The 12395-nt window shown below is 32.9% G+C and overlaps 2 protein-coding genes across 2 annotated transcripts; both read right to left on the bottom strand.

The window, feature by feature from the left end:
* Positions 1-10: 10 nt before the first annotated feature.
* LOC129959214 (uncharacterized) lies at positions 11-427 on the bottom strand. The gene has a single exon (XM_056072037.1). It carries the CDS (start codon positions 425-427, stop codon positions 11-13), a length of 417 nt encoding a protein of 138 aa, XP_055928012.1.
* Positions 428-1692: 1265 nt separating this feature from the next.
* Positions 1693-2133, bottom strand: LOC129959213 (uncharacterized). The gene has a single exon (XM_056072035.1). The coding sequence runs from the start codon at positions 2131-2133 to the stop codon at positions 1693-1695; it is 441 nt and encodes a 146-aa protein (XP_055928010.1).
* Between the last annotated feature and the right edge of the window lie 10262 nt (positions 2134-12395).

Genomic DNA, 12395 nt, shown 5'->3' with positions numbered 1-12395 from the left:
CAGCTCTCTATCATATGCACTGTAGCACCAACCGCAGTGTCCGTAGGTGCTGATGAAGCAGCACCAACCGTATCTGTTGCTGGGTGGCCCAGGATTGTGGCCTCTGCCAGAACCTTTTTTCACTTCTCAAACACAGAGCCTCTTCTGACCAGCTGATGGCTGTTCTGTCATTTTTCTTGACCCTCTTAAAACAGTCATTCAATGCTGCCTGTATCCTGGCAGTTTGAAGTATAAATCTCCTATAAAAATTGCATATTGCTAGAAACCTACGAAGTTCTTTTATGGTTTCTGGTTTTGGAAAGTTCAAAATAGCTGCAGCTTTCATTGGTATTGGAGAAATGCCCTCTGCTGACACAATATGTCCAAGAAATCTGACAGATGCTTCTCCTAGAACATATTTTGAAGCATTGCGAATCACACCATACATTTCAAACCGCTGAAACACCTGTTTAAGATGCTACAGATGTTGGTTCTCATTCTCCGATGCAACTAGAATATCATCGAAATATGGTACACTAATATCCATACCTCAAGACATGGTGGATGAATCTCTGGAATATAAAAGCCGCATTTGACAGACCATATTGCATATAGAGAAACTCGAAAAATCCAAACGGCATAGCAACAGCCGTTTTAGGAATGTTCTGCTCCTGTACTGGCATTTGGTAGTAAGCTTTTGCCGAATCTAGAGTTGAAAAAAAAATTTCCTTCCAGCACCTGCAAGCAGTCCTGGATATGGGGGGCTGGATACCTATCTGGGACTGTAACACCATTTAGCTTCCTGTAATCCCAGCAAGGACTCCAATCTTTTTAGGCACCATGTTAAGTGGTGATGCCCAACAATTGCTTGGCGGTCTGTAAATTCCTGTATCAACAAGATACTGGAACTCTTGCTTCTCAGATAAATAACTTAAACTTCTCAGGAGGCAAATGTCTTGGCTTTGAGAAAACTGGCGGTCCCCTAATTAGTATTGTATGCTTCACCGCATGCTTTACTTGCCTTGGGGTTGAAACGGCTTGTGTAAGAGCAGGGAATTCAGGAAGCAGCTTGTGAAACTTTGTATCAACATTAACTACCTTGATTGCAAAATTATTTCTTTGCAGTATCGTTCACAGGGACTGCAAGTTCGTTACAGAATCCACCAGGCATCCCTGACGAATATCAACCAAAATTCCATAGTGGCGCAGAAAATCAGCCCCGATTATCGATTGCGAGACATCAGAAATTCAGAAATAATAAACGGCCACCGGAACACTCTGCATAGGTCCAAGTCAAGCGATAATAGCTGCTGACCGAAAGTCCAAATGACAGTGTCATTTGCCGCGAACAACTTGAGCGAAACCGGCCGAAAATGTTTTGGTGCCGCTGAACGAGGAATGACCGAGTCTTCGGCGCCAGTATCAATCAGATATCTGGAGTTAGTAGATTTATTGGAAAGATACAATCGGTTTATCTAAGCTGTGTCGCCGCCGCTGGTTCGAGTGACGGCCGTTCTAGTTTTCCGGCTGAAAGGAACATGGCTTGGTACTCTTCGTTGCACGTTCCTTGAAACATAGGTGGTACCAACAGTGTTCGTGGTTTCTGGAGTCTCTGCTGACCGAGCGGCGACGGAAACGCCCTCGGGAGGTAGAAAGTTTCCATGTGAGACAGGCGCGATGAAATATCCATAAGCATGGTTTTTAGCTCCATGTCTACCGCTTCGACTGTTTTAATGATGGTGTATTATACGCAGCTGCCATAATTCCATCCGCCATCTCAGCTAACTTTTCCACTCCATCATCAGAGATAGCAAGAATCTGCTGTACGTTGGTTGGCAGACGCTTCAGGAAAAGGGATTTAAGCGAATTATCGGAAATTCGGTTTCCAGCCTTGCTTCTCATCTCCAATAAAAAACGTGAGGGCTTGCGATTCCCGAGCTGCATTCCAGAAATGAGGTCTCGGAGGCGTTGTTCTTCAGTATCGGCGTATTGCGAACGCAGCCGGGCCCTGAGTGCAGTGTTCGGATTTTCTGCCGGCGGTTTTAAAATGAGATCATCCACAATAGTTAGTTCTTCAGGCTGTAAAACGAAGACAACATGGTGAAATTTCGTAATCTCCATGGTAATTCCAGCTAGCAAAAACTGGTTTTCCATCTGGCCGAACCAAATCTGGACCCACCGGCCAAAATAGCGGAGCTTTTACAGCTACCCAAGCTATGTTGCCAGAAATTTTGCTTTCCTCTTGCGACATGAATAACTTTGCTTATTTTTGAAATTTATGTTACACAAGGTGTAGCAAGCACTACAAATAAGACCTAAGCTGCAGAAAGTTCTTTCGGTGAAGCAACTAGCGGATGTAAACAGATTTAAGCTCACGTATTCCAAATCCACAGGTCACCAGTTCGGCAATGGTGAATAAACATACAATTTAATGCATTGAAAACCATAAATTTAATTAATAGCATTCAAAGCACTTTTACTGCTTGGTGAAGTAATATGCGATACACATCTATGATCAACCCAATCCAAAGCTTGAACTGCAGCAAACTCAAATAGAAAATGACAATATTGACAATGTTCCATCAGACCTTTATCTTAAATAATAATAATGTATTTTAGCTGTTGTTGCCAAAGTCACAGGTATAATGTATTTGAGCTGAACAATTTGAGCTCCTTTTACCAATGTCGCAGGTACTTTGATCGTTGCAGTCCAAGTACTTGCGCACATAATCAAATGTAAGCTTGCACACACGGCGTTTTTTAACGTCTAGAGTTGCTTTTTCACAGTGAATTTTATCTTCCTGCGTGAAATACAATTTTTCTTTTAGCACCAGTAGGTTTTCATCTATTATGAACATGAATGAGTTAAATACCGATAATGAAATTATAATTGCTTTAATCCAAGAAAGGACTGTTTTGTGGAATTTTAAAGACAGAAACGCAGCGGTTGCATGAAATTTGTAACGACTTTGATTTATTTGAAGAAAAAGACTGAAACGTTTTATGAGAATTCTACACTTTCTCATATGTACTTACGAGAAAAAAGATGGAGTCGTAAAAAAAATCTTATTTTAAGATTTTAGAAATGACTGTAGTAACAGTCTCTAGTTCCAGAGAATTTTATTTGAATTGCACTATTGTTTCTGGACTTAATTATGAATAATTTTTATTTCTGATCTGACTGTTATTAACAATTTTTTTTAAATTTTTTTTTTTGTAAAAATATAAACATTATAGGAAAATTAGTTGCAATATTACGTTTTTCAAAAGAGTTTTATTATGCTTTTAACTTATTTCTAATAAATCAAAAAATGTTTTAAAGTAAATAAAAAATAATGCGAAGAAAAACGTTTTTTCTTGCAATGCTTGCTTCAAATAAGAAAGCGGCTTATTTTACAGGTATCTCTCGCTAATATGCATTAAGAATATTTTTTTATATTGTAGATGTATGCCAGGAAACCATGCCTGCATTTGAAATAAAATATCTACATAGAATGTTTCTCATATTGTTTGCTGTGATGTCTTCTCTTGTAATATTCTCCCCTTGAATACCTTTCAATCCTATAATTAATATTGTATCCTCAATCATGTATCCATCTCTATCCTTAACATAATTTTGAAGAATAATACAGGCTTTAATAATGCCGCATTGAAGAAAGACAGTCGAATCTTCATGGCCAAATGGTCATGGCACTGATCTCATAATCAAGAGATTGTGAGTTCGAATCCCGCTAGAGACAATGCGATTCATAGTATATGTAAATATTTAATTCCTTGATTTTATGTTTTCCTTTATTTCCTGTTCCAGAAGATACTGGAGATTTCTTTAGTTTACCAGACAAGTGTTCTGGACTTTTCTTACTGTCTCCAGAAAAGTATTCTGGAACTTTCCCTGCTAGTATAAAAGCAGATTTGTCAGTCACTGTGTTGTGAGTTCAGAGTTGAGTTAATAAATTGGTTTAGCTCTACTTCTTGTGTGTGTCATTGAGTTCCGCACTAGAGTATCTACGTGACAATAATATCATGCACAAATTGTGATAGAGCATTAAAAGGATGATGGAATATTCTCCATTTATTGCTGAATATCAAAAGCGCATTCTATGTATCTTCTTTCTTGATAAATCATAGTTGAATATTTTATTTTCGACTGTCAAATGTGTTCCAGCATATGGCCTTAGCAAATTTCTGTGCAGTCCAAATGCTGCATCAAAAACAAAAAAGTATGAAACTTCTGGACTTTCTGTGCCTGACAAGCACAAAATAAAACGGTATTTACTGTAGGCAATGTCCATTAGCACAACTGAATGGTAATATTAATATATATTAATTTTTAATTGTATATTTATGTGTATAAATCGTAAGGTTCTATTCATGTTTGTACGCTTTTATGGAATTGCATCAATAAACAAAGTTACGTTCGAAACTTTGTAATAACAATGTACGAAAATAATTGGAAGTAAAACATTTACTTCCACAATGCAATTTAATACACCAATAGATTTCAAAAACTATTGCCAGCATTTCTATAAGAATTCCTCATTTTGGTATTTTTGGGCGAATATCTTTTAGCCGCCCATGTAATCTCTCAAAGGAAGTCTTCATTCTGAAATAATTGAAGAATTTCAATGCCAATTTCTTTTGCCTCAAATCTTCAAATAACGTGTAAAAAGCTCCTAACTCCTTCCTTTTTTTCATTAAATGAATAAATACAAATAAGTCTATTTTTTCCTCTTCAATCAACGACAAAATAACAATAAAGATGTAATCTGCATTCTATTCATTGCCTACTCTTACGTCGGAAATTTTACCACCGTGTGTGTAAACCTTCGATTTCTGTGATCGGTAATGGTAAAATATCTGCAGCTGGAAAAAACGCTGTGTGAGTAACCAGCCTTAGGATGGGTTTAATTCGCCAAAATAGGGGTGAGAGGAAAGGAGGAGTGAGAGAGAACAGCCGAAAAGTAGTCGTTTCAGAATACTGAAACGAATTGTATATATGTACATTTTGTGAATGTGTCAAATTTGTAAGAAAATTTAATAAAATTTGTGTTCCTAACATCCTGGTCATGGTTCTTTTAGTCAGCACATTTATTACACACGCACAATTACATATATAGGGAAAACGAATAAAAATTTACGCAGCATTTTCATTTCGGTATCATAGACACACAGCTACATCTACAAGGCCTCAAAGGGTTGAAGACAGAATGATTGGGAAGAAGGGAACGTAATCATGAAGATATTCATCCGCACACAGATCCTTCAGAAAAAATAATTCGCTCTCTTCATCCCAACAAACTCCTTCTGTGAATGTTACATTTTTCAAATAATTCTAATGCTAAATACACAAAACGTAAATACATATAAATATATGAAAATTGTGAAATTAGTGAAATATTTTTCATGAAATTTTTTAACTTTTCATCGTTAACAGCCTTTGTAAGAAAATCTGCAATTAGCATTTCAGGTCGAACATATTCCAGTGTAATTGAATTGTTTTCCAACAAATAATTCACAGTATAAAAAAGTAAATTCATATACCTTCTTTTAGTCGAAGACCTAGAGCATTTAATCCGCTGAATTCCTGTTTGACTATCTGAATTTAAAGTTACTACATTCAATTCGGTTAATAAATTTACAATTCAAATAATACCTTCAGAAATTGCATGTAACTCTGCCTCACATGTTGAGATATAACACGCTTTTGTTTACGACATTTCCAGGAAATTAATGAATTGCCTAATAAAATTTTGCTAACGGAAAATAATTTACCATTTTCCATCTTTTTCTACGAGTACCAGAACTAGCTTTCAGATAATCAAATTTCTTATCACAAAACAATTTATATTTTATAATCAAATATCTTAATACTTTTTTTTAGTTAAATTATAATGCATTTTTTTCTAGTTTATGGTTAAGTATGAAAGAAAAATTTTTACAGTTGATATTTCAGGGCACTTCCTATTAATTGAGTATAAAAGCTATTAATTAATACCTCATACATATTAATATCAATCAGTTCATTTAGAATAAGAAAATTTTTATTTTGAGTTTTGACACTTACATTTTTCTAGATTATGTTTTTTTTTTTTTTTTTTTTTTTTTTTTTTTTAACAAATAATGAATCAATATATTCAGATAGTGGAAAATTGATTCATTTTCATGTTTTACGCCGAAAAATTTAGTAGTTTTATTCTGATGCAATTCAAACACATTTTAAATTTTCGTTACAATCTCATGTCACATTTCCTTATTATTACGGAAAATATTAAAAACATCTACATACGTAAGGTAATTTTGACCATCATTCTTAATGAAAACTCAATTGTTAAAAACCAAATGCATTAATCCAAACTTTTCTCATTCGTCTTTTACAGTCATGTACAAATTTCTACCCGATTGTGGTAAATACTCTTTTTCATCTCCATTTCTGAATAACCTGGTAGAGGTAACATATAAACAGTTTCTTCTAGGTTACTATACAAATAAGCAGTTTTAACATCAAATAACTGTTAGAACCAGCCTGAAGACACTTAAGTGAACATAACAAACAAGGAGAACGAGTGACGAGTCTGGAGTTAAGAGAAATGTGCGATATTGGTCTGTGAAACTGTGTATAATACTGTGGGTTATCTGTCATTGAATGATAACCATAGTTCTGGTAGCGTAATGATATTTACCCTAATTAATAGTAATTCTTATTTAAGTGTGCTATGTGTTTGCGTTAAATATCGGATAATTATTAATCGAAACCGAAAATTCACGTGAGTAGAATTATATTTATACTTTTTAAAATAACTGTGAAATTTTTGTGATTTATTTATTTTTAGTGTCAAGTTCATTTGAATATTATCAAAGAATATAATTGCTGCTATTTTGAGTTTGAATAAATTAATATTGCGGACCAAAATTGCAAAACTGTGCATCTAGCGTTATTAATTAACTTCCAACTATGGAAATTTTAGCTAAAGATCGTAAAGTTGAATTTAATAGAGATTGCTTCGGAGTTAGGCGAAGTAATTACATCCTTATGTAAGCTTGTGGATTTGAGGCGCGTTATTACAGAAAGCAAATTTCTGATGTAAAATTTGTAACAGTAATGGTAGATAGTACCATTAGCAACAGAACTAATCGTGAAAAAGATTCATTTCAACTTGAAAAGTTAAAACTAGAAACCGCATCCAGTGTAAACAATGAAGTGAAATTATCCCAATAAGAGTTGTGTAACGTAATAAATAAATATGATTCAAAAGAAAGTGATATTAGTTACTTTTCGATTTTGTTTGAACGTCAGGTTCGAAAAATAGATCTTAAGGAAAACTTTTGGGTTTCACAATTATCAGAACTATTGCCTTACGAAAATAATCTGTCTATCGGCCGCGAAAGCGAAGACTGTCGTGTACTCGCCTATGGTACACGGGTTCTTTTACTGTGATTGAAAAAAACTACTCTCCTTGAAAAAATAAACTATAACATTTATTTCTACGACAAGACAAGTTATTCTATATAGATATTAAGTTTAAATGACTGCATTTCCGAAAGAAAATAGTTCAGAATCTTTTCAACTGCTGATCACAACGCTGTTCCGTTTTTCAAGTTTTTGATTCCAAGTTGTTTTTCTTTCAATACGGAGTTGAGTTGTTACTCGCTTCGTCGAAGATCACGGATTCATGCGACAAAGACAAAACTAATGACTATAATCATATTGAAAAATTACTTCTGAAAAGATTTAAACTGAGCCCAGAAAAGTTCCATCAAAAGTTCGCTAATCATATCAAATCATCCCAGAGTTCGTGGAAGGATTTTTCCTTCGAATTAGCAACTTATTTTCAAGACAGGCTGAGTGGTTTTCAAATTACCGATTTCGAATCCTTAAAAAAACTTATCATTGCTGAATCAACTGAAGAAGAAGGTATCCAATGTTATATTCAAATATTTTATTGATGACTGGTCAAATATAAATGATCCTGATATTCTCACAGAAAAACTCGATGAATATGAGACTGTTCAGAAAGAAACCAAAACGTCAAACTCTGTAAATTTGAAAAGTTATCCTAAAGTCAATCAGGGAATGAATAATAACAATTCACCAAGAATATTTAGGCAAAATAATACTCCAGAGCATTATCCTAAATATTTCCGTATAGTACAAACCCAAAACCTCAATCATAATCTAATATAAGAAACGAAAAAGAAAAAAAAAAAATTAAATGTTCTAATAGTCGGGAATATGGAAACCGTATCGCTAAATTTAACCCAAAACCAAAAGTTGGAAACTCGGAACTTATAAGAAAGAAGAAACACGATCTTACGCTGTCTGCAAAATCAGAAATGATTCGCAGACAGAATCACCTAATAATAAAACGGCCAAAATGAATTACAGTAAACCAAGTCTGTGCCTTTGCGATACAGGAAATAGCATTTTCCTTTTGAAACATTCTGTTGCGCAGTCGTTAAGTTTGGCTTTTATTCCAGAAAATAAGAAAATCCATGGAATTGGGGACATGATGAATCCATCTACGGTAACCTTCGGAAGGGCATCTGTTAGTTAAGATTTATATGTTAATTTAACTACTCATTTTACTATAGACTTCTTCTTCTTGCGTACAGCCGACCACCCCGCCACCACTGAACGTAGCAGTATCGACAGGATTTGTTGTGGCCGACTGCTATATCATTTTACTATAGACTAGCCACCTTTGGCGACCAGCTGGTTCGCCAATCTTAATGCTCGATAAAATTTTAATAATTAAATATTTCATGTAATTCTTACTTTAATAGCTTCTTCGTCAAAATATTTTAAAACTTCAAATTTTGATAGTCATATAATTCACTCATAATATTATAAAGGCGTTCAATCATAACATTATATGTATCTCTCTAATTTTCTGTTAGCTCCCGTAGAATTCATGCTTAGGATTAATTAAGTGGAAAGGATTAATCTGAAATTAATATAATAATATTTTTTACTGAAATAAAGCATTTTTTTATAATATGAATACTGAAAGCAGAGTCACTGAGCGTTTAAACTTTATGGGCACTAAAGAATATCTTTCTTAATGTTGTTACTTTTCAATAAATCTCACCATGGTTCTTGAAGACAGCACATTTATTAGACATAGAAAACGAAGAGAAAAGAACACACGTATTGACAATTACGCACACAGCATCATATTAACCCTTTAAAGGTATTAATATTTTTAGGCTTGAAATTAGAATAAGAAAAGGGATTCATTTAGCTTATTAAATAAATTTAATTTGATTAATTAATAATTAAGTATCAAATCAAGACACATCATATTGCGTAAAATAAAGAACTAAAGCATCTAAGTTTCTGTCTTTCTAAAAAAATTTGTCAGAACTTATGCCAACCTACATAAATTCATACAAAGATTGATAAATTTGGTGGGAAGCATACTTCCCACGGCCCTAGTTAAAACAGTTCGCGGGAGGAATGCGCCGGAATGAAGCGCCAGAAGCGTAATCACACAGATATTCCTACGCGAGAAAAATAGTCCGCTCGCTTTATCCCAAAATACCGCTCCTGCAAGTGGCATTTTTTAAGCATTTATAATACACAAAAAATACAAAAAAAATTATATGTGTGTACGAAAATTAAAAAATTAACGAAATACTTTTCACAGAATATTTTAGCTTTTCTTCACTTACAGCTTTTGTAAGAAAATCTGCAATTAAACATTCTGTTTGAACATATTCTAATTTAATTGCATTATCTTCCAACAAATCTTTCAGAAAATGAAAACGTAAATTCATATGTCTTCATTTATTTGTAGACTTGGTGCACTTAATCCACTGAATTGCTGCTTGACTATCTGAGTTTAAGGTTACAGCATTATTTATAAATTGTTTACAGTTTAACTCAATTAATAAGTTTACAGTCCAAATAATGTCTTTACATATTTCAGAAATACCAAATAACCCATCTTCACATGTTGACAAACTGACACTTTTTTGTTTATGACATTTCCATGAAATTAATCAATTACCTAATTTAATTACACCACCAGAAAATTATTTGCCATTTTCTGCATTCCCCCAACTAGCATCAGAACTTGCATTAAGAAAACCAAACTTACTGTCATAAAACAATTCTTCATCTTTTGAACCCATTAAATATCTTAGTACTCTTTTAGCCAAATTATAGTGCCTTTTTTCTGGTTTATGATTAAATTGTGACAAATATGTTGTTACAAATAATAAATTAGGCCGAGTTCTATTAGCTAAATATAAAAGTTCACCAATTAATTCTTGATACATCGTGATGTCAACCAGTTCACTTGTGGAAGGGAAACTCTTATCTTCTCCTTTTACAATTGGAGTTTTAACACTTTTACATTTTTCTAGATTATGTTTAACCAATAATGATTCAATACATTCATATTGACACAGACTAATACCATTTTCATGTTTAACAATTTCTGTACCTAAAAATTTACCAGTTTTGTTCTCATGTAATTCAAATATGCTTTTGGTGCTATTTACAATCTCTTGATACATTTCATATAAATATGCAGTTTTAACATCAAAGAACTTAAAAAATAAATTTAATTTAGATGCAAGTGCTTTTAATATTCTGAAAGAATCGATGTTCACAACGGGTGAATAAGACTCGGAATAATCTTCATTTTTTATTTGATTAAAACCTGCTGCTACAAGCCTCGCTTTATATTTTGTTTCACCAGAGTTATCTTGTTTTAAAGAATATACCCATTTGCTTTTTATTAATTTTGTCTTTGCAGGCTTATTTACAATTTCCCAAACTTCGTGTTTATTTAACGAATCCAATTCATTTTTCATTGCGTTTTCCCAGTTCTTCCAATCAGCACTATTTTTTCCCTCTAAGTATGTATTCGGAATGTTATAAACTACATTAGCTGACATAGCTTGTTTAGATTTGAGCCTTTCCGAAAGTCACACTGGAATTTCATTTACGATATTATGACTACTTGATTCAACATCTGGTGTTTCTTTTTCATCCCCCATAGCGGCGTCTGTCTGACGCGAAGTTCCACTATGGTATAGAATTGATGAATCACTATTCTCTCCCTCTGCCGATTCGTCAGAAATTTCTAAACTAGATATTTCACTTTTTTTTTTTTTTATTTATCTTGCATGCCGTTGGAGAAGAAATAGTTTCTAATACGTAACAATTAAAGATTCTTTTAAATTGTTATTATTGAAATAAATTATCGATAGCCCTGAAGCGTTATTTTCCTATTTGATTTTACCCAGCTCGATTATTATTATCAATCTATTAATATTATAAAAATGTTAAATTCCGAAATGATCATATTGAAAGGTAGCTATTATACATAAATATATACTGTATGTCAAATAAAGTGCATTAATTAAAAGCCATTTTTAAACATTTATCATTCTTAAAAGTTAACCTTTTGCACGCGGATGGTGCCTCTCACTCACCATTCCAGACAGTGCATCATTTTGAAGTTTTATTTATTAATTTTTCAATTTCGATTGTTAAAAACACCTACAGAATGGTAAAAGGATGTAGATTAATTTTGCAAATAAATTCGACTTAAAACAATTATGTATAATTATTTTTCAGAGAAATAAACAAATCTTTGAATTAGGTGAATAATTATGCATCGAATTTCTTTTCCGAATGCAAAGTGTTAATTATGTAACAGTGACATTTTTTATTAACCTGGTAACATTCATTTAATTAATACAATATATTTTCAATAAATAATATATCTATGCAATATATTATAATCAGTTTCATACTTCATGAAAAAAACTGATCAACAAATTGAAAAAGAATTTATCATAAAAATATATTTAGTTTTTCTATAAGAAATAATTAAACATCAAATCATATAATGAAAGCGGTCTTACTTTTCTTTTCTGTGGCATAAGAGAAAAAGAAGCTTAAAAAGTTCTGGATCGTTTTACAAAAAGAAAGGAAAAAATGAAGAAGAAATGGATAAACTGGAAGAAAATATGATTGAAAACAATAACAACTGTTGACTTTGAAAATGTTAGTAAACTAAATCATAAGAACAATAGAGTTAGATTAAACTTTTCAGACTTAATTCATTGTGCAAAAAATGTTAATAAATCAATAATATAGGATAATTTTTTTTTATGATTTGTGTTACTTTGAAATAAATACACTGCTCAAAACAATTAAAGGATATTGAAGTTGTGGGTTGATCTTGCATTGGGAGAATTGTTATGAATGATTGATACTTTATCGACAGACGTAGTGAGATAAAAATGAAATTTGTTGACGGAAAAAAATGCGTTTTATTGAGCATTTGGGTACAAAAGGAAAAAAACACAATTTGTGCATACGAGAAAAACAAATAAAAAAAAGGTGTTTCTTAAAAGAAAAACGTTTCTAGTTAGGGGTATGGTTTCCCCGGGCGGCCAAC

The sequence above is a fragment of the Argiope bruennichi genome, chromosome X1, assembly GCF_947563725.1.
Source record: "Argiope bruennichi chromosome X1, qqArgBrue1.1, whole genome shotgun sequence".
NCBI lineage: Eukaryota > Metazoa > Arthropoda > Arachnida > Araneae > Araneidae > Argiope > Argiope bruennichi.
The sequence above is the reverse complement of the archived record's forward strand: the minus strand, read 5'-3'. Positions and strand labels throughout refer to the sequence as shown.

What these genes read in the sequence shown, in the direction of transcription:
- LOC129959214 (XM_056072037.1), bottom strand. Translation starts at nt 427, where the DNA reads ATGTATGGTGTGATTCGCAATGCTTCAAAATATGTTCTAGGAGAAGCA.
- LOC129959213 (XM_056072035.1), bottom strand. Translation starts at nt 2,133, where the DNA reads ATGGAAAACCAGTTTTTGCTAGCTGGAATTACCATGGAGATTACGAAA.